The following is a 26640-nucleotide window of genomic DNA, read 5'->3' as shown; positions in this document are numbered from 1 at the left end:
GATAGTTTTGCAAAGAGAAAAATAAAGCTGGGCCCTTACCTAATAGGGCTTCCCTGGTGGCTCAGAAGTAAAGAATCTGCCTGCAATGCAGGAAACCCAGGTTTGATCCCTGGGTTGGGAAGATCCCCAGGAGAATGGAATGGCAACCCACTCCAGTATTCTTGCCTAGAAAATTAGGCCCTTGCCTAGTACACATACATAAGTTGACTTCAGAAGTGTTAAATATGTAAATATAAGATAAACTGTAAAGTTAATAAAAAATAATATCAAAGAATATATTTGTGATCTAGAGATGGTGTATGCTATGCTATGCTAAGTCACTTCAGTCGTGTCCAACTCTGTGCGACCCCATAGACAGCAGCCCACCGGGCTTCCCTGTCCCTGGGATTCCCCAGGCAAGAACACTGGAGTGGGTTGCCATTTCCTTCTCCAAGGCATGAAAGTGAAAAGAGAAAATGAAGTCGCTCAGTCGTGTCCGACTCTTAGCAACCCCATGGACTGCAGCCTACCAGGCTCCTCTGTCCATGGGATTTTCCAGGCAAGAGTACTGGAGTGGGGTGCCATTGCCTTCTCCGAGAGATGGTGTAGAAATTCTCAAATTTCAAAGGCACAAACCCCAAATCAGGAAGGGGTGAATTTGATTACATCAAAAATAAGAACATAATTGTAGATAGAGAATGGGAAAAGATGATATTTAAAATATGGCAAGGGATTAATATTTCAAAAATACAAGGAATTTCTATAAGTCAGTAAGGAAAAGATGGCAGCCCCAATAGAAAAATGGGTGAAGTGTTAGAAAAAAAATAGTTTACAGACAACACGCAATAAGAAATAAGCTCAGAAAGAGATGCACAAGTCATTAATAACCAGAAAAGTAAACTGACAAGCAGTCATGTTTTAAGTGTCAGATCAATACAAATGATACCTGCGCTATGCCATGTGTATCACAGGAGGGACAGAGCTGGCGTGCATAGGCTTAGTTTCACAGTGAAGTGTCACTCTGCTGTCCAGGGGGGCAGCCCAGCTCACAGATCCTACAGCAATGGGGAGGATTTCTATGGCTCTGTGCTCTTGCCTTGGCATGAACGAGCTATCTGCTTTTCCAGTATAACAGCTTCCATCAGAAAAGAATTTTGCTTCAAAGACATAAATTAATATCTACATTATAAATAAAATATTAGAGGGTTGCTGTCACGGGACATAGTGACTATCTCTGATGTCTCTTTTGTTGTCATTAAACAAAACAAAACTCCTTTGTTAGAAATAAGCTTTGTCGATACAGGTTTTGTTCTTCCATTTGCTGTTCTCGCAGTTGCAGAAGAGATGGAACATTTTCTATTTCTTATCTTGGGGAAAATTCTTTCTCCAGAGATTAGTAGGGCCTGTAGTTTCCTAGGCCAACTGCTAAAACTACAGTGTTTAACCCTAAAAGAGGTACAGTCCTGAGAGAAAAAGAAATCATAGGGAAAACAAAAAGTCACAGTAGGATTAACAGATAGAATATGGAACATGAAATTACCGACGTCCTTTCCCTATTATTTTCCATCATGAATTTTTACTTGTGACTCTGACACATTTGTCAATTTTTATCTTATCATAATCTTTATGAATTCATGTGCATTATTTATGTGTATGTGTTTGCACATTTAGTGATGTTGTGGGTGTGTGTGTGTGTAGACAGAGAAGCATATATATGTAAACTACAGTGTAAATGTACATTTGCTGTTTTTCCTTATCTCACCCCCATGAGGATAGGAAGTAAGTTGCTGGTTTTCTTCACCACCATACTCAGTGCCTAGGAAAAGCCTCGACACAGCCAGGCTTGACGAATCTTACTGAATGAACATCTTCAGAGAGGAAACTTGAACAATAAAAAATAAGCATAAAAACAAAAATAAAAGCAGTACTAATTTCCTGAGCCTGGATGAGAGGGGGAGGGGCAGGAAGAACCTCTGTAGAAACTTTGTTTCCAGTCTATTATCTAAGTGGATGTAGACATATGAACACATAAAGGAAACAGGGTGGTATAATACTATCATTTTATGTTCTGCTTTTTCATTTCACAGCTCACCATGATAATGTTTGCATGTTACTACCCTTACCTGTCACAGTGGCAAAGCTGAAATTCAGATCTAGTCTGTGAGGATGGAGCCTTGCGATTCTTAGCCTCAGGTCATAGAGCTCACACTGCGTGTTTTGGCAAATAACCAAATAAATGTACGATATATTTTAATTCAATTCTCTTAAATACTGATTAGCTTAATCATAACTCTCCAGTGGAATGTTCCTCACGTGAGAGCACTGGTCTTGTCTGTCTCAGATCCCCAAGGCCTGGCCCAGCTCCTGCCTCCTACTGGGGGACCATGAAGTGGGAGTTGAAGAGTGAACAGAAGGAGGAAGTTCTGTAGCCATCTTTACTGAAGGGTGAAGTGAGGTTTTTGCAGACTCCACATGAGACTGTTTTGGATGGTCTAAGTCCACCCTGCAGAGAGTAAAGGAAGGTCTCAGTGCACTGGCTCCTCCCAGGTCGGATGGTTCAGGAACGAGGCACCCTGGGCAGCCTGAGTTCTGGTCCATTGCCCAGTTCTTTCAGGAAAGGTACAAGTGAGTTACTCACGGGAGATTTTGCAAACATGTTTTACACAGTGTGGTTTGACAGGACTCCACATGTAATAAATGTGTGTGTAAACCGAACACACTGTTCTCAGAGAGGACCTGGCTCTTCTTTTCCATAATCGCAGATTTCGAAAAGTGACCCTGGGAAACTAGAGCATTGTGCAAGGGCTCCCTTGGCAGCCGGGTGTGAAAACAGGCTGCTGAGTGCTGTGCGTTTCCATCACCCACAGCTGAGGACAGTGGCTCCGAGGACCCCACCCCCTAGAGGGCATCCAGCAAGCAGCGCCAGACCTCGTGAGCTCCCAAAGCCGAGGAAGAGGCAGCAGCGCTGGCTCCACCGTCAACACCGCCCCCTCCACCACCCCACCCCTGGTCCACGTAGGAGATGCCCGAGGAGGGGAGGGGAGACGCCAGGGCTGTCAGCCTCCCGGGGAGTGCAGCATTTGCGGAGGCAGGCGATTTCTGGCAATTGATTCAGGGTGCCAAGAAGAAAACAAAAATGCCTGTTCATCTCTCAGCCGGGTGCGTGCTCACTGCGGACACTACCAGCTCATTCTGATGCCCCTATCCAAGCAGAGGGCAGTGTGGCGAGTTCTCGAGAGAGTCTACATGTGTAGGAGCCGTGAATATTCTGGAAGTTTCTAAACATGGAGCACCCATGCCAGTAGAGTGGAAAAGGCAGTGGTGGATTGTGACTAGGAAGGAGATGGGGTGAGCCTTTTCCCATCCTCCGTCTCTGCAGGAAGAGAAGAGGCCCCTGGTCATTCTGGGGGGTCCACTGGAATCTACTGGAAAGACCAGTGAGGTTACAGAAAATGCAGTGCTGGGCCAGGTGAGGTGACACCTCATTAGAACCCATGGTGATGAGGTGCACCATCATCAGAACCCATTGTGGATAACCTGCTCCTCTCTGGGAAGGTCCCCCATGGCTGAGGGGTGATGTGAAGCTGGACTCACCTCAGGAGCACCAGCATGCCCACCACCTCCTGGAGACCCTCACCTGGACAGAGAATATCAGCATCATTTAGAAGCACACCTAACCAGAATGAGGCCAAATGGCTCTTCCCACCCTTATGCAAGATCTGGGAGGTGTGGTGGGAAGACACCTCAGAACTGGCCTTCTCTGCACACCTCGACATTGCTGGAACAGGAGGAATAGAGAAAGAGCTGTCTATACCCTCACCCTCCAAGTGCCTCCAGCTACAAATCTAGCCAACAACGAGGTTGGTAGTAGGGGAGGGGTGGAAAACATTAAAGCAGATAGAATACTGAAGCTTGAAACAGTGCTGCAGAGACTTATAATAAAAATGACCCAAATCATAAGGATCAAGATGAACGTTTGAAAAATCCTAGTGGAAAGCAGAGTTTGGAAAATAAATCCACTTGTTGTTAAAAGTCCCCTAAATTGAGAATCCTCTGTAAACTGGGTATATTAAGATAATACGTACTCTTGAAGAACCAGAGTGTTTTGAATCTGTACATAGTAAGAGTTAGCCTTAGTTGCGATGCTGTCCAGACAACAGCCACTCTTTTCCACGTCCTCCCACCTTGCCCTCTGATTGCACTGCAGCACTGGGAACATGTGTCAGCATTGGACTTTGAACCTAGGAGGGGAGGCTAGGCAGGCAGTCCTCACATCACTATTACACTGCAAGAGAGTCTTGGACACAAGTTCATTACCCTAAATTCTCCAGTTATGAGATTAGCTTTTTCAGCTGTGTGGGTATTTCTTGCTTGCCCCACCAGTCACTCACTCACCATCCCACTTTCTACCCTGGCCTGTCCAGACTATATCACCTGAGCCCTTTGCTCTGGCCCTGGCTGGATTTGGACAACAGGGAACCTGGCCAGGAGCTGGCGAGAGAGGGGAGGGTTTTGTTTTTTTTTTTTTTTTTTTTGACTCAGTCCTACGACTTCTTCAGGGAGGGATTGCCACAGACTGGCTGCGCCCCTCAATCAAAGGCACAACTCCTGTCAAGTGCCCCTCTCCACATACTTCTCTGTGTCCCTGTCTCTGTCTCTCTCCTTTTCCCACCGCCCCCCACCCACAGAATCTGTAATCGCTCCCTCGTCTACCCCTACAGGACTAAGGGAGATTACACCAACCCCACCCCACTCCCACAGGTAATTTCTGTGTTGTGCTTAGTCGCTCAGTCGTGTCCAACTCTTTGCGACCCCATGGACTGTAGCCCACCAGGGTCCTCTGTCCATGGAATTCTCCAGGCAAGAATACTGGAGTGGGTAGCCTTTCCCTTCTCCAGGGGATCTTCTCAGCCCAGAGACTGAACCCAGGTCTACCCCATTGCAGGCAGATTCTTTACCAGCTGAGCCACAAGAGAAGCCCCAATTATTAGGAAGCACTTACGAAACGGTTGTCATTGCTTTAGGATTAGTTTTTGTGTATACTTTCCTTTTTGCTTATACACAAGAGTGAAGTAAGATTAAAATCTAAGTCCAAAAGAACCCCTTCAAAATGTATAGAGTAAAAATTCATGGTGATAAGCAAACATTCTGTCTGAATTTAAATGGTAACATTTTTCTTGGTGGTATACAAATAGTAACACAGCTTTCAGTCTAAGGGTCTCAGTATCAGAGAACCAGTGTGTGCTTTTGCCTTTCTTTAGTCTCACAGTGTTCTCTGCTAATTTGCCCCTCAATAGTCAACACAGAACTTCAGACATTCAAAATATTTATTCCTTCTTCAAGACTTCTCATCAGCTACCGCAATGACTAATAATTTCTTGCATGTAGGATTCCTAATTTTCATATCTGTGAGGGATTGTGCAAAGCATCACTAAATTAAAATATTTTTCAGTTCAGTTCAGTCACTCAGTCACGTCCAACTCTTTGCAACCCCATGGACTGCAGCACACCAGGCTTCCCTGTCCGTCACCAACTCCCAGAGTTTATTCAAACCCATGTCCATTGAGTCGGTGATGCCATCCAACCACCTCATCCTCTGTCGTCCCCTTCTCCTCCCACCGTTAATCTTTCCAGGCATCCGGGTCTTTTCAAATGAGTCAGTTCTTAGCATCAGGTGGCCAAAGTATTGGAGTTTCAGCTTCAGCATCAGTCTTTCCAATGAATATTCAGGACTGATTTCCTTTAGGATGGACTGGTTGGATCTTCATGCAGTGCAAGGGACTCTCAAGAGTCTTCTCCAACACCACAGTTAAAAAGCATCAATTCTTCAGCACTCAGCTTTCTTTATGGTCCAACTCTCACATCCATACATGACTATTTTTATGATGAAGTAAAATTATATCATTTTGGCTGGTATTTAGTATGTTATCAGTACAGATTTAGCTGTCACTTCAAAGTAACTCATCACCACATTCTCCACATCCAAATTTGTATCCAACATCCATACTTTCTACAGCTCTCAAACCCCTCTACCAGTTCTGACCTCTTTTGAACCCTACCTTTTCTCAGACTTCATTCATTCAACATATATTCATAAAGCAACTACTATGTTTGAGGCACTGTGACAGGCACTGTGGATGCAAGGATGACACACAGGAGGAGAGACGTGCCTTTAGCCTTGCGTTTTCTATGTACTTGCTTTAAAAACAGACAAAAAACAGGTAAATACCCTGGAGTGTGACGAATCTCGGGGACAGTCACCTACATCAAGAGGAGCTACAATCAAATTCCCGTAGGTCCCATGTCCTGCATCTCAAATGTGCTGCTTCCCCAGCCCTACGCTTCACCTTCCTTCCTTCCGCAGAGCAAGAGAAGTTTCTGCTCCTCTGGGGGTCCACCATCCCTTGTGGCTTGATCCCCTGCCTCCTGCTTCCTCTGACTCTACTGTCCCTTCTTTAGCTTCTCCCTCTTTCTTAGTTCCTTCCTGTTTCTTAAAGCCAGTCTGACCTCCTTTGAAAGAAAAAATTTTACTAATAAAACAATACATGAATTCAAGTATTCATTTATTAATTTCCAATAAGCACTTGTTGAAATTCCATTATATGCAAGGACTGGGTATTCAGATATAAACAAGAAAGAAATGGTCACTTCTCTCACTGATTTTATAGTAAAAGGGATGAATGTGGACCAAAACAAAGTCCAAAAGAAGTCAGAAGAATAAACCAAAAAATTAGTAAAAGAATTTCACATGTTGAAATTGGCAAAAAGTACAGAATAACCAGAGTAGATCAGCCAGGGTGACCAGGAAGGCCTCTCTCAAGAAAGAGTGATCTCAGGAGAGCTTCACAGGTGAGAAACACACAGTCAGGTGAAGACCAAGCAGAAGAGTGTTCTGAGCAGAGAAAATGTCATATGCAAAGGTCCTGTGCCAAATAAAAGTTTGGCTTGTTGGTGAGATGAAGGGACAGGGAGCCTGGGAGGGTGTGGCATGAGATGATGCTGGAGGGTGGCCAGGGACAGCTCACACTAGATTACATTCTGAGGGAAATGGGAACCCAGGGAAGAGTTTAAGCAGGGAAGAGACATGATCTGAATATAATTTGTATGCTAGACTGAGAGGTAGGGTTCTCTTTTACCCAGGACAGTTTCAGTTTACTCTTGCCATCCATGTATAGTCAACAATAAGGCCCTTTTCCTCAGTGGAAAGTGAATTGGTTTAGATGAAAAATTATACAGTCAACTTAAGCAGAGGGGAAAACCATGAAGATGTGGAGACTAGATAGACAGCTGTTGCAGAAACCCAGGTGAGAAATGGTGTGGCCAGGAGCATGGAGATGCATATGAGAGCAGGCTGACGGACTAGAGATGAATTTTGGAAGTTGAATCACAGGACTTGTTAGTGGACTGGGTGTGGGGTAAAGGGAAGAGAAGCATCAAGGACATGCCTCAATTTCTGGGCTGAGCAACAGAAGGAACAATGATGTCATCTACTGAAATGGAGAGGCCTGAGGGTGAAGAGTTCTGGAGGCAGATGAGAGTTCCCTTTGGGACACACCAAGTGTGAGATCTCTGGAAGCCATCCAAGCAGAGGTGTCTATAAACACAGATCTGGGAAATCAGGTTCTGAGCAGGGAGGTATCCTTTTCAGAGCCATCAGCATATAGATACTATTTGGTACACTTGTTGGGGAGAATATAGACACAAAAAGTGAAAAAAAAAAGTAAGAATCCAGAACCAAGTCTGAAGCACCCTTAGGGTTTGGGGAGATGAAAAGACTCAGCTAAGGAGATAAAGGAAATTAAAGGGAAACAAAAGGAGGGTAAACAAAAGCCAAGAGAGAACCTACCAGAAAGGGGGGAGAAGACAACTGTGCTGAGCATGTCTCAGAGCCTTCCTAGTATGAAAAAGGAACTTGTCAGTTAGCACCATGGAGGTCAGCGGTGACCAGAGCTGTTTTGCTGAGCGGTGGGGACAGAGGTCAGGCTGGTGTGGGTTCTAGTGTGAGTCAGAAGTGAGGAAGCAGAACATGCAGGTGAGCACACTTTCAAGTTTGAAGACAAAAGGAAGAGAAAAATGCTCAAGAGTGAGAACTAATGTGGACTGAAGTCTGGGTTTTCAACGTGGGAATTTATTAAGGAAGCAGATACCAAGGGTAAGGAGTCTGCAAGGCACTGTTCACATGAGGAGAACAAGCTGTGGTGTGTCTGTAACCAGTCAGGCATCTCTTGGGCACAAGGGCTCTCATGCTGGAGATTCGTGGAGGAGAGAGTCCCCGCCTCTGAAACTCTCGGTCTTAAAAACACATCCCTGCTCTCCTGGAGTCAGACACACCAGCCTGCAGTCCTGGCTGCTCACCTACTACAGGTGTGACCTGGAGCAAGGTCCAGATCACTTACCTCCAAGCCTCATTTCTTCAACTGAGACCTGCAAAGCCTTTGTGGTAAATCAAATAACGCACACAGAGTTAGAACATTTACAATGAAAGAAAATGACTCAGCTTCGCACACCCCAGCAGAGTTTGGCTCGCCATCAGTCTGTGCTTCTGAGGAGGCTTCTCTTAAACTGCATTGGAAGTGTGTATCCACATAACTGACATTCACCCTAGAAGTGAAAATAGTATTTTGTTTGACCCAAAGATAGTGAGGATAAAGGTAAGGGAGACTCATCTGAGAATGATTTCTTAGATAAAATGAGCTGAGACCAGTTAACAGTTGAGTCAGGGGTAGGCTCTGGTGTTGATGAGAAATAACTGGAGTCTAAGATGCAGTTTCCAGGATAGGTGTCATGGGACTCGTCTTCCCAAAGCAAATGTGCCTTCTTGATTTGGGAAGAGATCCCTGGGGATAAGGCCTGGCGTGAGGTGGGTCAGGATGCAACCGGCTGGGCAGTGGAGAGTCGGGACACAGAGAGGCCTGAGGCAGCAACACAGTGACTGGGGCGGAAGAAGTGGGGATGGGGCTGCCCAGGCATGTGTCAGGGTCAGGCCCCAGCCACTGAGGAGCCCAGCGTGATGGCCAGTGCTCTCCCAGCGCAGGCTTACTCAGGAGGAGAAATGGGGTTCTGAGAGTCCCGGGGCTCAATGGGGTCATGTGAGCACAGGGCAGGGTCCAGGTCGCCAGGGATTCCTGGGGCCCTGTGGTCACAGGCTCGTCCTCCCCAGAGCTTTAACTGTCCATATGGTGCCAGCAGGCCTTTCTCCCCAGAGTCTGACTCGAAGACTCCAGCTTCCATCAACATGTTCAGTTCCACAAACATTTATTGGGCACCTCTGGGTACCTGTCTCAGTTCCTGGGGTGACAGAGCTCAGTGACACTATTTCCCTGTTTTTGGAGAAGCGTGGTGTGGCTCATAGCCTCGTCCCTCCAGAACAGAGGGAGCAGGATCAGTATTTCTTCGGCAGGCCCGCAGGTCTGAAGTGATCTGGGTCTTGGCCACTCCGGCCCCATTCCTCAGCTCTCCGGTTAGACACCTGGTCCTCCAACCCATAGCTGTCTCCAAGGTAAATCTGGTATAAGAATCCTTGAAGGTACTCCCCGACATTGCTGGAAGGAAGGGAGACAGGAGAATTTCAGCTGGGTCGCTTGAGACAGCTTTGTCCCCTGACTCCTTTCCCCTCTTGCAGACAGAGAAGTGTGTTTGAGAGGAGGCTAGAAAAGCCCATCCTCAGGAAGGAGGGCTAAAATACACACCCTATTGGGCAAAGCCCTGGTTACTGGTTCTTCGAATACCCTGAATCAGGCTTCTTTAGTGACTCCTCGCTTTCTCCGCACCCATATCCTGCCCTGGCTCTGCTGTCCATGCAGGTGCCGAGAGCAGGGGCAGGAGGAAGATGGGCCACAGAGCCCCCAGACTCTCTGGAAACAGACAGGCGCCGCTCAGCACCCTCAGGACCCCCTGTTACCTGATTATTTTTGCAGCCCAGACACCGCCAGGGCCCCTTTGAGCAGCCTCGTAGTTCCCTCGAGCCCGGAAGTATCTGCCTGAATTCTGGACATTGGCGTCTCTCATGTCCCAGTAGGCTCTCCACAAGTCCGAAGCCCCTGTCAGGAGACAAAACAACAACAGTAACATGGGGACATGTTGGAGAAATCGGGGGATAAGAATTCTCCCCTACTTTTCAGATTTTGACTCTTGACAAAGTGATCCTTTGAAATCCTAGATTGAGATGCATAGTCCTTACTGTGGATCGGATCCCGGTGTAACTGTAAGGCGAGCCCTTTACAGTTCGATTGAATTGGGTGGGACTGTGGTGCTCTGGAAATGGCAACCCACTCCAGTGTTCTTGCCTGGAGAATCCCAGGGACGGAGGAGCCTGGTAGGCTGCAGTCTAGGGTCGCTAAGAGGCAGACACGACTGAGCGACTTCACTTTCACTTTTCACTTTCATGCATTGGAGAAGGAAATGGCAACCCACTTCAGTATTCTTGCCTGGAGAATCCCAGGGACAGGGGAGCCTGGTGGGCTGCCGTCCATGGGGTCACACAGAGTCGGACACAACTAAAGCGACTTAGCAGCAGCAGCAGCAAGGAATAAAATATTCTTTATTATGTGCAGAGAAACTTTGCAGTGGCCCCCCAAAACTCTTTTTAAAAACTGATATTCAGGATTTCCCTGGTGGTACAGGGATTGGAGTCCACCTGCCAACACAGGGGACACGGGTTTGATCTCTAGTCTGGGAGGATTTGACATGCCACGGAGCAACTACACACACCACATGCCTGAACTACTGAGCCCACGCTCTAGAGCCCACAAGCCACAGCTCCTGAGTCTGTGTGCCTGGAGCCTGTGCTCAGCAACAAGAGAAGCTGCCACAATGAGAAGCCTGTGCTCTGCAATGAAGAGTAGCCCCCGCTCGCTGTAGAGAAAGCCCTCGTGCAACAGTGAAGGCCCGGCGCAACCAAAATAAGTAAATAACTTTTAAAAACTGATACTCAAATAAAACAGGTGAAGAACAAGGACCTACCATGCAGTACCTGCGTGTGTGTTCAGTAGTGTCCGACTCTTTGTGACCCTATGGACTGTAGCCCTGTGAACTGTAGCCCGTCAGGCTCCTCCGTCCATGGGGTTTCCCAGGCAAGAATACTGGAGAGGGTTGCCACTTCCTCCTCCAGGGGATCTTCCCGAGCCAGGGATAGAACCTGCGTCTCTTGTGTCTCCTGCATTGGCAGGTGGATTCTTTACCACTGAGCCACATGAGAAGTCCCACTATATAGCACAGGGGACTATATTCAATATACTGTAAAACCTATAATGGAAAAGAATCTGAAAAGGAATATATATACACACACACACTACTGAATCACTTTGCTATATACCTGAAACACTATAAATCGACTATACTTCAATAAAAATAAATTTAAAAAATTTTAATGGAAATCTTTTTTTAAAAAAACCCAGTATTCAGAGAATACAATGAAAAAGAAAGAATAGCACATGAGTTCAAAATCAGAAAGACTGAATTTGTCAAATATCAAGACAAAAATTATAAAGAATTCAGTTGCAAAATTAATAGCATCACCTCCAGTCCTGCATAAGGATCTTAAATGTCAGCACTCCATTGTAACAATTAAAAAGCTGAACAGATTGAAAATGCAGCAACTCTTCTTGGATCCATAAGAGGGGGAGGACACAGGGCATAGCATTGCTTCCAAGGCTGGAGAGACAAACAGACCGACATAGAGAAAGGAGGCCTTTTGGACCAGAAACTCAGGAGCAGAAACCGGTGAGCGAACCTGTGCTGAAGGTAGAAAGACCCAAACCAGAACTGACAAGTTGCAGGAGGTTCTGTGGAGACAACTCTGAGACTAAAACCTCCTGGGGGGCCCAGCTATTATTGGGCCCCATAATATTGTGACAGTTACCTTCAAGAGCTCAACCAGATTCTCACAGAAAATATTGTTTAAAAATTTCCAACCATTTCACGCCAGTCAGAATGGCTGCTATCCAAAAGTCTACAAGCAATAAATGCTGGAGAGGGTGTGGAGAAAAGGGAACCCTCTTACACTGTTGGTGGGAATGCAAACTAGTACAGCCACTATGGAGAACAGTGTGGGGATTCCTTAAAAAACTGGAAATAGAACTGCCATATGACCCAGCAATCCCACTGATGGGCATACACACCAAGGAAACCAGAATTGAAAGAGACATGTGTACCCCAATGTTCATCACAACATTGTTTATAATATCCAGGACATGGAAGCAACCTAGATGTCCATCAGCAGACGAATGGATAAGAAAGCTGTGGTACATATACACAATGGAGTGTTACTCAGCCATTAAAAAGAATATATTTGAATCAGTTCTAATGAGGTGGATGAAACTGGAGCCTATTATACAGAACGAAGTAAGCCAGAAGAGAAAAACACCAATACAGTATACTAACGCATATATATGGAATCTAGAAAGATGGTAATGATAACTGTGTATGCGAGACAGCAAAAGAGACACAGATGTATAGAACAGTCTTTTGGACTCTGTGGGAGAGGGCAAGGGTGGGATGATTTGGAAGAATGGCATTGAAACAAGTATATTATATGTGAAATGGATCACCAGTCCAGGTTCAATGCATGAGACAGAGTGCTCAGGGCTGGTGCACTGGGATGACCCTGAGGGATGGGCTGGGGAGGGAGGTGGGAGGGGGGTTCAGGATGGCGAACACAAGTACACCCATAGTGGATCCATGTCAATGTATGGCAAAACCACTACAATACTGTAAAGTAATTAGCCTCCAATTAAAATAAATAAATTTATATTTTAAAAAATTTCCCTTGGGCTGCTGCTCACAGGAGGAGAGGAAAAGGAACCATTTTGAAACATGCCAGAGTTCTCTGTTCTCAATAGGCCTCCCTCAGAAAACTCTGTATTATCAGAATCTAAGTGACCTGGGGAAAGGAAATAACCAGCTCCAGCCCACTCCTGCCATCCTGCCCCAGTTGAAGGGTAGAAAAAGCCAGAAATACCTGTGAGGTTCACAGTCCAGAGCCACGGGCTCGTCAAAAACTACTGAGATCTCATCATAGGACTGGGCTTCCCAGGCGGTGCTAGTGGTAAAGAACCCACCTGACAATGCAGGGGACATAAGAGACAGGGGTCGATCCCTGAGTTGGGAAGATCCCCGGAGGAGGGCATGGCAACCCACTCCAGTGTTCTTGCCTATTAGAATCCATGGACAGAGGAGCCTGCAGGCTACAGTCCATGGGGTTGCAAAGAATCAGACACGACTGAAGCAACTTAGCACATGGCACACAGTAATGCTTCCCCAATCTCCAGATGACTAAAGGCAGCCTATTTAGAGCAGTTCCTTCTATCATGTACATCAAGTCTGGTTCTTAAGAAAAAATTACAAAGCATACCAAAAGGCAAACAACACAGTTAAAAGAGCCATGGAAGGCATCGGAACCAGGCCTGGTAGGGATGTTGGAATTACCAGACTGGGAATTTAAAACACCTATGATTAATACTCTAAGAGATCAAAAGACAAAGTAGTCAACATGCAAGAATGGATGGGTAATGTAAGCAGAGAGATAGAATTGCTAAGAAAGAAAAAACTAATGCTAGAGATGAAAAAAACATGGAAGCAACCTAGATGTCCATCAGCAGAGGAATGGATAAGAAAGCTGTGGTACATATACACAATGGGGTATTACTCAGCCATTAAAAAGAAGACATTTGAATCAGTTCTAATGAGGTGGATGAAACTGGAGCCTATTATACAGAGTGAAGTAAGCCAGAAAGAAAAACACCAATACAGTATACTAACGCATATATATGAAATTTAGAAAGATGGTAACGATAACCCTGTATGCGAGACAGCAAAAGAGACACAGGTGTATAGAACAGTCTTTTGGACTCTATGGGAGAGGGAGAAGTTGGGATGATTTGGGAGAATGGCACTGAAACATGTATAATATCATATATGAAACGAATCGCCAGTTCAGATTCGATACAGGATGCTTGGGGCTGGTGCACTGGGATGACTCGGAGGGATGGTACAGGGAGGGAGGTGGGAGGGGGGTTCAGGATGGGGAACATGTGTACGTCTGTGACAGATTCATGTTGATGTGTGGCAGAACCAATACAATATTGTAAAGTAAAAAAAAATTTTTTTAATTAAAAAAACACCATAACAGAAATAAGGAATGCATTCTGTTGGCTTATTGGCAGAATAGACACGGTTGAGAAAAGAATCTCCACGACAGAAGATATCTCAATAGAATACTCAAAAATCAAAGGGCAGAGAATGAAGATTGCCAAAACCAGGACAGAATACACAAGCACCATGGTGTCTTAAAAAGAAATCTTTTGATCTCTTAGAGTATTAAGACACAACGACAAAAGGTATAACATATGTGTGTGGGATAACCAGAAGGAAAGAAACAGAGAAAGGAAGACAGGAAATATTTGAAATGATAATGACCTAGAAGTCCCCAAATTAATGTCAGACATGAACCACAGACCCAGGAAGCTCAGAAAACACCAAGCAGAATGAAAAAAAGAAACCCTTAAAACCTCCCCTGCAAAAAATCTACACTTGGGCATATACAGAAAATCAATGATTTTTTTTTTTAAATTCTGAAAGAAGTCAAAAGAAAACAAAAGATACCTATAGAAGAACAAAGACAAGAATTACATGACTTCTCCTTAGAACTCATGCAAACAAAAGAGAATAGAGCGAAATATTTAGTGCTGAGAGAAAAACCACCAACCTAAAATTCTGTACCCTGTGAAGTTACACTTTAAAAGTGAAGGAGAAAGAAAGACTTTCTCAAAAAATTAAGGAAATTTGTTGGCAATAGACCTGCCTTGAAAGAAATGCTAAAAGATGTTCTTCAGAGAGAAGGAAAATAGTACAGGTCAGAAACTCAGATGTACATAAAAAAGGAAGAGCATTGAAGAAGAAATACTGAAAATAAAACAAAATTAAGAACAATACATGCAGATCAAAGTATTGCAACAATTGACCACATAATTTTCTTGTTTTAACAAGTAGCCAATAAGCTTCATTTCCCATCAAGAATGGCAGGTCGGGGGCTTCCCTGGTGGTCCAGTGGTTAGGAATCTGCCTGCCAATGCAGGGGACACATAGTCCCCACAAGTATCCCTGGTCCGGGGAGATCCCACATACCTCAGAGCAACTAAGCCCCTGTGTCACAATTACCGAAGCATACGCACCTACAGCCTACACACCTACAGCCTACGCACCTACAGCCTACGCACCTACAGCCTATGCACCTACAGCCGACGCACCTACAGCCTACACACCTACAGCCTATACACCTACAGCCTATGCACCTACAGCCTGCGCACCTACAGCCTACGCACCTACAGCCTGCACTCTGCAACAAGAGAAGCCACCACCACGAGAAAACCTGCACACTGCAGCAAAGAGGAGCCCCCCACCCCTCACCACAGCTAGAGAAAGCCTGTACAGCAACAAAGACACATCACAGCCAAAATAAGTAAACCAATAAATCTTTAAGAATAATTATAAAAGAATGGCAGATTAGGTTTGCTTCCTGGCTTTATCTCAGTCCTAGCACGGCAGATCAGTGGGAATTTGCTCTTTTTATTGTGTGGATAGGCATTAGGGCTTGATTTCCATGAGCTCTGCCTTGCAACCATTGGCCGTTTGCTTGGGTACAGAATGGGATCTTCCTTCCAAGCACAGGTCTTCTCTTTCCCAGGCACCCTCTCTCCCCAGAGTAGGGCATGACGTTTATTCAGGTCACCCTTTCCCTGGACATTCCACCCTTGGGGACATACCAAGTTCACAGGTAAACTTCAAGACTGCAAAAATTTGAGTTATGAGTCCCCACAAGTATTCTTGCCCAGGAAATCCCATGGACAGGGGAACCTGGCAGGCTGCAGTCCATGCGGTTGCAAAAGAGTTGGAGATGACTTAGCAACTAAACAGCGACAAGGAGCTCACCCCTTGGAAGTCCTGGCTGCCTTGGAAGTCCTACTCGCTGCCCACTACCATCAAGGACAGGCTGGGTTCAAAGCATCTTTGACCTGGGGTCTGGAGAAGCCCATGGTGGGTGCTGAGTCAGACCAGCATGGAAGGAGAAACCCTCCAGCTCTCACCCATTTGTGGTTTTTCAAAGGAGTAGCCACATTTGACAGGTGTGTGGTGTGTGGCCTCTGCTCAGAGTGAATCCTGGGGTCAGCTGGGTGTGCCCTTCATCCTCTGGGGCTCTTACCTTGCACAGCCTCCTTGAAGAATGAATACCAGCTGTCACCGGTGACTCCCATGATCAAGGTACAGAAAAGAATGCCTATTAAAAGCTTCATTGTGCTGATGTGAAAGAAAGAGAAGGTCAGAGATGCACAACTATGATATATAAGTTAGACATATGTTTTGCGATTTTGAATTTCAAAGATAGCTTAGTTCCCAATTCCCATTTACTCTTTTTAGAATTATTACTATAGGAAAACTTGAAGTAGGTTTTAGGAAGAAGCATAAACCCTTAATTCTCAGTCCAGATCTCTAGAAAGACTAAGAGGGTTCTACCAGTGTTTTATTTGTTCGTGGCCAATCTGTCATCCAGTAAAGAAGAATAAAGTAGATTCATAACCTTTCCTGAGGTCCTGCTCTGCCCAGCAGACCCAATAATGAGTAGAAAACACTTCTCCCCAACTGAAATTTATCAATTATGGGAGAAAAGGCTCTCCAAATAGAAAAACAACAGAATTACTCCCCAGAAGAGAGTCTCACCTGTGTCCTTTCTCCAGCTGAAATTCAGTAGTTGGTATCTCTCCTGGCTTTGGTGTTAGTGGGCAAAGAGGTCTTAAATCCAGTGTGCACTGGTGATGTCCCTCTTGCTCAATTCTTCTGTGTAAACAAATTAGCATATTGAATAATAGTATTTCCTTATTCTCAAGCAGCTTTTTTCAAATGAGTCATTAAAGACATTTGTGTTCTGGCAGTTTTTCCTAATTGACTTATTCTATTTTTAGTTGTATTTGAACAGAAGAGAGTTGTATTTGAAGAATCAAGTGTGGGAGGACATGGGTTCTTCTCCACTTTACTCCCTTCTCATCCCTGTTTGGAAAAGGATCTCCCCCCACCCCCAACAAGATTACACATCGGTATTATGCTGTTAAGAGGTGATCAATATGATTAGCAAAGGAAATGTTTACTTCTCTCTTGGGATTTCTGTCAAAGGTATGTGAGGACACAGGACAAGCAAGATTTGTCAACTCCACCAGCAATGATATGAGGTAATGATTAATGATTCTGGGAGAACAGAAGGAACGGCATGAAGTAGGGTAGAAACCTGTACTGTATCGAGGTACTGTACTGTATCCTCGATACAGATTAAAACCAGTACCCTCGAGGCAGTACCCTCGATACAGATTAAAACAAAAAAAAACAAAAAGATCTGTGTGTGTGTGTGTGTGTGTGTACATCCCTTTCATACAAATATACATTGTTTTGTACTCTTTTAACTTAATATATCTTGGAGGTCCTCCATGGGTTTTTGCTTTTTAAAAAAAAAATAGCTACACAGCATTCTATTGTATGGATGGACCACAATTTATACAACACTGATGGCCATTTTGTATGTTTCTAGTCTTCTGTTAATGCAAATAACCATGAACTTTTAACTCTGTGTGTGTGCGTATATATATATATATACGCACACACATGTATATATGATAAATTTCTAAAAAAGGAATTATAGGGGGAAAGTGTGGCTCTTTACATTTATTTATATATGTTGCAAATTGCCTTCTGTCAGTAGCTCTATAAATCTTCAGTCCCACCAGAAATGTCCCACAGCATCTCCCAAACAACCATCTATCAAACTTTTTGGTCTTTGAAATTTTGGTAAATAAAATATAATTCAGTGTAATTTAATTTGCATTTCTATTGTTATGAGTTTGGTTTCACAGTTTTTCCTCTGTATAAGAACCATTTGTATTTTCTAGCAAATGTGAATTCATTTCTTGTATTTTAATATTTGTATTGGTTTGTTGGATTTTTTTATCAATTTGTAAGAACTTTTTTATATAGAAAAAATTAGAACTTTATGAGTAACAAACACTTTCCCAGCTTATTATTTACCCTTTGATTATGGTTGCTCATGTTTACCAAAATTTTCCTTATATTCTTGTCTTTTTTTTAGTCTTTTCTTTAGTTTCTTCTGAATTTTGTCCTATAGCTAGAGAGGCTTTCCCTGCTTTGATTTATAAAATAATTTTTCCGTGTGTTCTCTATGAATTATATATTTTATTATTTATTTAAAAATATTTAGTACATTTGGAACTTGACCTAACATCATTTGGAAAGTATATTTTCAATTTCATTTTAAGATGGCCACCCAGTTGTCTCAATCCCATCCATTGACTAGTCCCTGTTTTACCCATTAGTTTGACAGGCAACTTTTAAAGCTAAATTACCATATACACTTGTGTCTAATTCTGAGTTGCGAGAATCAAGTTTTCTATGTTTAGGTCAGTACTGTCTCATTCTATTTATTGAGGCTTTATTCAATGCACTAAATGCCTTTATCATTCTTCCTTTTCAGAGGAAGTAGTTGGGATTTACTTTCTATAATTTTTTAAACTTATTTTTGTATCCAGAAGCACAGCTGATTGATTAAACAATGTTCGTGGCTCATGCACCTGTCCCAGTGCTCTCCTTGACTGTGGCGATGTTTCAGCCGGTGTCTGGGGTGTCCAGGAGTCCCATTCCACAGCTATATTCTCTCTTAAACCCACTCCACTTGGTCCTTCGGACCACTCTTCACTGCAGCCACCTTGGTGAGGTTGGCAAGGATTCCATTCTGCTGATCCAAAGGTCATTCTCTCCACTACTTGGGAGCATCTGACATGGCTGATCAATAACTGTGTCCACTGGGATTCAGGAATGCCACACTCTCCTGGTCTCCTTCCGTCCACAAAAGCTGTTCCTCCTCAGTGTTTTTGTTGGCTCCTCCTCCTCCAGACTTCTAACAGATGAAGACCCTTTGCTTCACCTTCACCTCTTCTCAGCCTTTATTCACATTCTGAGGGAGCTCAGCCAGGCCTTTGAGTGTAAGCTCCAAAAGGCCAGGATCTTACTTTGATTGCTCTTCACACCAAAAATCCACTGTTTCAAACAATGCCTGGGACACAACAAGTACTTACTAAATATTTGCTGAATGAATGCATGGAAGAACTTATTTGAATGTATGAAATAGTTCCTAATTCAAATCACATGTTTAAAAATGATAAGTAGTTCAATACGGCTACAGGATGAATTGAAGTCATAGGACATAAGACTGAAAAGACTGGACACACAGACTATCTTGTCTAAAAAAATAGCAAATATTGTGAATTGGAGGAAGAAAAAAGACATGTATGCTGCATTCTTCACATTTCATAAAGGGAGCCTCATTATCCAGTTGTTAATATCGGTAAATTTAAAAATAGCAATATAATTCAACTATTCAAAGTTAATGATACTTGAAAGTAGTAAGAAGAATGGAAAGTACAACAAATGGTGGCCTCTAGAGAGTGGGATTTGGGAAGACTCCCCTTTGCATACATTTCCCAATCATTCTGAAACAATGCATTACTGCTATGATAGAGAAAACAAAAAAATGGGGTCAGGCCATGGTGAACTTTCAATCATCCTACGACAGACTGTATCCTCTAGTTATAAATCCTCACCTTGCATGTTCACATTGATTGACATTGCTACCCAGGCTCATAGTTGTCAATGACAAGTTTCAGAACAGCAATGACTCACTGGAAAGTGGACCAGGTGGGGCAGGATGAAGTGAGTGGAAGTGGGGCAAATGCAGAGAAATGTCTCAATGAGGGATCACATCTCAAACAGCTCTGGTCTCTGAATGGCTCACAAGCCCTCTACAGGAAATCACAAGTCTGTCCAGCATCTTGAAAATCTTGCTTGGTCTCCACTCCAGCTCCTGAACACATCTTCCAGTTTAGAGGACAAAGATGAGTCCTCTGGCTTCGCTCAATCCCTGAGAGGCTCTCCCCCTTCAGCACAGGCGGAGGTCAGCTCTCCCGCTCTGGCCAGAAGAATGGAAGAAAGATAAGGATGTATCCCAAGAACAGTCTTATTTCCAAAGCCAGTCATGGGTTTTGCTCTAAGTTTCCATGTCTCTGTTTCACATTGCGATGCTACATGCTGAGGGTCATGGTGTTTCCTTCATCTAAAAGCAGGAGACATGGAGCTCTCTACTAGCATCTCTGCGTGCTGGCAGCTCCGATGGTGGAAGATCCAAATGGGGTCAACCAGGACCTTTCTCTCTTCTGATTCATCTCCACTCTCCCCTTGATTCCAACCATTCAGATCTGCTGTCTTGGAGAGAATGTTGCCTCTTATGTTAATTTAGGGAACAAGGTCACACACAGGCATTGCTTCCTGGAGCTGGACTGCTGGTACCCAGATTCCATTGTTTCCTGGCTTTTCAAAGTTTTCTTCTGTTGTGGATCTGGCAGAGTCCCAGGAGGAAACAGCCCAAACTGGAATAATTGAGGAGTGTTGCATGAGGGGGCTAATTGCAGAGACAGGCAGGGGTTAGGGAAAGTGACAATGCATGGAGAAGCCCCCTAAGGCAAGCAGTCGTAAAACATTTCCACCTCGAGGCTTAAAGGGACCAAGGAAGGAGCAGTTGGCCAGAGAGTGTGTAACAGAAGAGGAGAACAGGTATTGGGGGCGTATTTGAAGAAAATCCTTACGTGAAGATTTTTCTCGGGCGCTCCTCACAAATAATGAATGGTGAAGCAGGGAACAGTAGGAAAGCCTAGGACAGGGCTGCAGGAGACGGGGTGGTGTTGGGCCTGCTCTTTGCAGTGACATCCCAGGAACATCCTTTGACCCCTTAGGTCTCAGCTTCTTCCTCTATGAAATGAGGCTATGACAACAGACAATCTTTAAGGAACATGCTAGATGCCAGGGATACAATAGTGAACAACAACGGGAGAGACTTAGTCCTTATGAAGCTTCCAGTTTGGACTATATACATATATATGTCTCATACCAAAGAAAATAGATTCACAAACCGTTAAGTGCCCTAAGCAGGGATGGCTTAGGTTCTGGTTCCCCACCAACATCCTTCCATGGTCAGTGTCAGGGCTGTGGGATCTTGCTTCTCTAAGAGAGGGAAACACGGATGATTCTGCCCTTGATTTCTCTCTGGGCCATAGCAGAGGACATGTCCTCTTCCCGCTTGGAGGTCTCCTGCCCCTGTGAGTCCTCTGGATTCCAGAGCCTTTGTGAAGCAAGAAAGGGCTTCTGCATTCTGCTGTCTGTTCCTAAATGAGTTCCACTCACATCTTGCGTTCTCTGTTTGACGGGCTTCTCTACCTCTGTGTTTTGGAGTTTGCTTATATTAGTCATTTTTAGTTTTGGTTTTGGTTTTTTTAGGCCACAATATTGAGTGCCACCTTGGATTTACTTTGGGAGTCACTGCTCTGCTTTTCCGCACATCCACATGTAATCAGCACCACAGCAGTGGTGGGTCTGGAGGGCTGATCAAAATTGTAGACCCTAAGGAGCCCTATTGGGTTCAGATTCACCCTGTGTGAGACCAGGAGCAAAACATTCGTCTTTATTGTGCTTCATTCCATCCTCTGTAAAATGGGAACAATATTAGTTCTTACCTCAATAGGGCTCTTCAGAGGAGTAAAGGAGACCATACCTGATAAACTCTCAATCAGCTCTCCCACCCCCAGAGGTGAGCTAGTGCTCTTTCTCTGAGTGAATTCTGCAGCAGCGTCTCTACATTCCAAGCCCTGCAGCTTTTTTACTTCCCCTCATAGACTCACAGACTCATCCTGCACAAAAGCTCACTCAGCAAACCAAACTCTCCCAGTGATCCCCCAGGATAGAAAATGGAGTGGGTTTCTGCTGCTCATACCCTGCACCCCACTTCCCAGTCCCCCCAGACATCGCCAAACTTGAAATTCCTCTTTTTAGTGGCCCTCTGACCTTGCCTCATTTACTCTTCCTCCACTGTATGCAGCTCAGCCCTAAATCCTACCCCTAAATTATGCACTGAAATGATTCTAGGTGCTCAACAAAGCCTTGTAGAGTCCTCACTTCGAAGGCACCTCAGTGATCAATGTAGGTTATTTGGGCAGAATGTCATTCTAAACACACACAGCTCTCCACAGGAATGAGATCTTCATCATGTTACAAATGTGTGTCCTAATGCCTTTATTTGTACATCTATACTAACTTATATTCCAAATCCTCAACTTCATTGGGCTCCTCCATTCATTTATTCAGAAAAGGCAATGGCACCCCACTCCAGTACTCTTGCCTGGAAAATCCCATGGACAGAGGAGCCTGGTAGGCTGCAGTCCATGGGGTCGCTAAGAGTCAGACACGACTGAGCAAATTCACTTTCACTTTCCACTTTCCACTTTCCTGCACTGGAGAAGGAAATGGCAACCCACTCAGTGTTCTTGCCTGGAGATCGCAGGGACGGGGAGCCTGGTGGGCTGCAGTCCATGAGATTGCTGAGAGTCGGACACGACTGAGCGACTTCACTTTCACTTTCCACTTTCCTGCACTGGAGAAGGAAATGGCAACCCACTCCAATGCTCTTGCCTGGAGATCCCAGGGATGGGGGAGCCTGGTGGGCTGCCATCTATGGGGTCACACAGAGTCGGACACGACTGAAGTGACCTAGCAGCACTAGCAGCAGCATTCATTTATTCATTCACACACTGAATGAATACGTATTGAGAACACGCTGTGGGAATATAAAAAGCTCCCCTGTCTTCATGGAGCTGACACACTGAGCCACTGCTGACCCACCTGGCCTGGCCACCCTCGCACCTCTCCTAGCAAGAGATCACATGCGTCTCATGTCCCTAAAGCACAGTCTTCTTTGTCCCTAGTGGATGGGCCTCTCTCAGTCATGAGGGTGGCCTGCAGTCACTCTACGTCCTCTTGACTTCATGCACCGGGGAGGAAACTTCTGGCCCAGGACAGAAGTAATGATCTGACCCAACGCCCTCTCCTGGGCTCTCAGATTCTATCCCAGACATTTACCTGTCCTCTTCAGGAAATTCTGGGGACTTTGCATAACCTCTGGGCAGTGAGTTCTGGTTGGGGTGGGGCTCCATAACACTCCCATGTCAATGGAGGGTTCGTGTTATAGTAGAGAAAGCCCAGGCATTTGACTCAGAGAGAACTGGATTTGAATCCAAGTTCCAGGTTTCCATGGCTATACAGATTTCAGTAAGTACCTTAATCTCTGCAAACCTCTGGTTCTCTCCTCTGTGACACAGGGACAGTCACTCCCACCTAGCAGGGTGGCCTTGAGAGTAAATGATCACACAGCAGGTGCTCACGTCTTGTTTGTGTTCCCAGGGGCACAGTGTAGGGTTTCTGAGCTTGGATCCAGTCATCCCAGCCTAGGGGACCAAAACCACAGCAACGAATGGAAGTGACCAGGCCCTTCATCAAACCCTAGACATGCAGATCCCGACCCTGACCTTGCTGCCCTCATATCCGCCCTGGTCCTGGCATGAAACACCATTGTGCCCTGGCTCCTGGGCTTCTGTGTGCACAGGAAAGCCTTCTCCTCTACATCCTCAACCAGGCAGGGCTGGTTTCCTCTCCCTCACCTTCCAGACTGCACATTTCCTGGAGACACTCCTCACTTCCTTCCACTCTGTCTCCAGCTTCATCGCCAACTGCTTCACCGCTGTGCTGACCTTCGCCTACCTCAAGGGCCTGACCTTGCTCAGCACCATTAGCCCTGAGCGCTGCTTGTCCATCCTGGGCCCCATCTGGTACCACTGCTGGTGCTCAAGACACACATCAGCTCTCAAATGTGCCAGCCCTGGGCCCTGTGTCTGCTGCTGAATCTTCTGGAAGAGAAATATTGTGGCTTCCTTTTAGGGATTTTGACTGTGATTGGTGTCCAGTATTTGATTTCATCATTGCTGGGTAACTGATTTTCTTATTGGTGGTTCTTGCTAGCTCCAGCCTGGCCCTGCTGGTCAGAATCCTCTGTGAGTCCCAGCAGCTGCAGCTGACCAGGCTGTGCGTGGTCATCCTACTCAGAGTGCTGGTCTTCCTCCTCAGCAGCCTGCATTTTGGCATCCAAAGTTTTCTGCTGTACCAGTTTCAGGAGGATTTCAACATATCCTTACATTATTTTAAGACAGGGATGGTCCTGTTTATAGCAGTGCCAGCTCTATCATTTGCTTTTTTGTTGACTCCTTTAAGCATCAGAGGCAGGGGCGGCTGGCCCTCAAGTTGGCTTTTCTGAGGGTTTTGGACGACACAGCTGAGGTGAAGAAAAGCGGAGGGAGCCTTCCTCAGGAAACCAGGGCAGTGTTAGTAGTTCCATGTAGCGATTCTGTATTAACCAGGGTTCAGTCAGAGAAGTAGTACTTACAGAAGATTCTCTGTATCACTGTGTAAATATATACATATATTTGATCGGACACAGTTGTAGGTTCTGGTTAGACTGTCTCTGTAAGGCTGTTGCCTGTTTGTCTGATGCTAGAGCTTGAAGCCCACAGGACAAGCCAGAACTCAGGAGCATGACATAAAGCCCATGAGAACCAGCCAGAACTTGTGTCAGTCTCTCTCAGCACCTGCGGTTTTGCTGGTCTGCAGAGGTTGGCTCCCTTCCTATGGAGCTGACCACCACCTGGTCCAGGAGTCAGAGAAGCCGCAGGAGTGTCAGGGGAATGTGGAGCAGCTGTAGGCCCAGCAGCTGCCTTGTGCCAATGAGATGAACCGAGAGAGAAGCCACAACGCTCATGAACGTCCTGGTCCCCCAGCACCGACCTTCCACACATAGACACAGCAGGACTGCTGCTTCCTTTCCAACCGCCGCATCTTGTGCAAACTGGCTCTTGATGCCCACTTTACGTAGAAGCATAAAGAGAAAGGAGTTGTGGGAAACATTATTTAGCCTAACCAAACTGACACATCAACTTCAGACCCATCACAGTCCACTCCCTGTCAACTCAGCATCAGTAACCACCTCCCTAACCCATAGCTAATTCCGAATAAAGACAATGGCAAAGTCAAGCTTCCCGTACATGATGTACTTATTCCGTATACATCTGAAACATACCAACCTTTTTCCACAAAGAGGATAAAGTCTCTTTTTGCTTTTCTAATATATTATGCTTATTCTTTTTCTAGTGAGTTATTCTCCCTTTTTGAAATCCTATAACTTAAACACTGAGCTATACAGTTAACTGTTGTTAGTACATGGACAGAGGAGCCTGGTAGGCTGCAGTCCATGGGATCGCTGAGGGTCGGACACGACTGAGCAACTTCACTTTCACTTTTCACTTTCATGCACTGGAGAAGGAAATGGCAACCCACTCCAGTGTTCTTGCCTGGAGAATCTCAGGGATGGGGGAGCCTGGTGGGCTGCCGTCTATGGGGTCGCACAGGGTCAGACACGACTGAAGCCACTTAGCAGCAGCAGCAGCAGCAGTACATATTCTGTATGATGATAAAGGAATAGATGAGAAGAAGAAAAATATTTGTGAAATATATATGTATATAAACATTCACATTACAGAAATACTCACAATAGACAATCCTTTCCAACTGGTCACATGGCTGCTGTTGCTGTGAACATATACCTTCTCCTACCAACTATTCCATCTAACCTTTGCACCTCACCTTTGCCTACAGGGGTAACTGCAATCTGTATTTCAGAATGGTCTGGGTCATCACAGTCTTCTTACATGGGTGTTGTCCCCTTCCGTGACTTTTGCTCACAAGGCCTGTTGGTGATATAATCACAGGGCAGAGGATAGACTCTGCTTTGAGGTCACAGAGACGTGGTTTTGTATACCAACTTTGGCCCTATCAGTGTGGTCAATTTTCTTAAGACAGCAATCATCCTGATAATGATTAAGTGGGACAATGCCTGTTAAACCAAGTGCAGTGTCTGAAGGATTACCTTATCCAGGGGCCTTCCCCCCATCCGCAGGGGAACTTTGCCAATTCTGGGGTCCAGGACTGCTTCCACTTTTGAAGAAATCCACTTCAAGCAGAAGGTGGAAAGCAGTACAGGAAAAGTGTAAATACGTTTGGCCACTGCATTCAACCAAAAGGACAAATTTAAATGTTTCTGACAACTCTTTCCTTAAATGTCCCACAATTTCCATCTCAAAACAACTAAAAGAATTAAAAATCAGTCTGAAAGTAAAAGTGAAAGTGAAGTCGCTCAGTCGTGTCCGACTCTTTACGGCCCCATGGACTGTAGCCCACCAGGCTCCTCTGTCCATGGGATTTTCCAGGCAAGAGTACTGGAGTGGGTGGCCATTTCCTTTTCCAGGGGATCTTCCCAACCCAGGGATCGAACCCGAGTCTCTCACTTCACAGGGAGACGCTTTAACCCCTGAGCTACCAGGGAAGCTCAAAATTCAATCTACTCCCCAAAAAGGGAATCATCCCTAATTTTGACAAGAAATATTCTAGCTTCACCCAGGGCCTGTCATAGAGTAAACACAGCAAATATTTGTTAAATAATTATTGAATAAAGGATTTAGTAAATAAATAAGTCAGTGAATTTTTAGTTCAAGCCTGTGATAAATCTCTATTTAACAGATTTAGATCACTTATCTTTAAGTTTATTACTTTACTGATTTCATCAGAAAAATCAACTACAGAATGTATGCTTCATGAAAAATTCTTCATGCAGTTTCCTTT

At 44.9% G+C, this 26640-nt stretch overlaps 1 protein-coding gene and 1 pseudogene across 2 annotated transcripts; one reads left to right on the top strand and one right to left on the bottom strand.

The window, feature by feature from the left end:
• Positions 1 to 9217: 9217 nt before the first annotated feature.
• Positions 9218 to 21212, bottom strand: LOC133241141 (serum amyloid A-4 protein). Of its 2 annotated transcripts, XM_061406265.1 has the most exons (6): positions 20997 to 21212; positions 20673 to 20848; positions 16693 to 16809; positions 16178 to 16272; positions 9881 to 10019; positions 9218 to 9521 (listed from the first exon to the last, which is right to left on the bottom strand). In XM_061406265.1, exons 4-6 carry the CDS (start codon positions 16266 to 16268, stop codon positions 9362 to 9364), a joined length of 390 nt encoding a protein of 129 aa, XP_061262249.1. In that variant the 5' UTR covers positions 16269 to 16272; positions 16693 to 16809; positions 20673 to 20848; positions 20997 to 21212; the 3' UTR covers positions 9218 to 9361. The 2 variants fall into 2 exon arrangements, with proteins under 2 accessions (XP_061262249.1, XP_061262248.1); XM_061406264.1 differs by lacking the exon at positions 20673 to 20848.
• On the top strand, positions 19705 to 24667 carry LOC133240941 (mas-related G-protein coupled receptor member X2-like; annotated as a pseudogene).
• Positions 24668 to 26640: the final 1973 nt, after the last annotated feature.

This window comes from Bos javanicus, chromosome 29 (genome assembly GCF_032452875.1).
Source record: "Bos javanicus breed banteng chromosome 29, ARS-OSU_banteng_1.0, whole genome shotgun sequence".
NCBI classification, from domain to species: Eukaryota; Metazoa; Chordata; class Mammalia; order Artiodactyla; family Bovidae; genus Bos; species Bos javanicus.
The sequence above is the reverse complement of the archived record's forward strand: the minus strand, read 5'-3'. Positions and strand labels throughout refer to the sequence as shown.

What these genes read in the sequence shown, in the direction of transcription:
- LOC133241141 (XM_061406265.1), bottom strand. Translation starts at nt 16,268, where the DNA reads ATGAAGCTTTTAATAGGCATTCTTTTCTGTACCTTGATCATGGGAGTC. An exon ending in CTTCAAGGAGGCTGTGCAAG is followed by an intron (nt 10,020 to 16,177) that starts GTAAGAGCCCCA and finishes GTCTCCTGACAG; the next exon opens with GGGCTTCGGACTTGTGGAGA. An exon ending in TGGGCTGCAAAAATAATCAG is followed by an intron (nt 9,522 to 9,880) that starts GTAACAGGGGGT and finishes CCTTCCTTCCAG; the next exon opens with CAATGTCGGGGAGTACCTTC.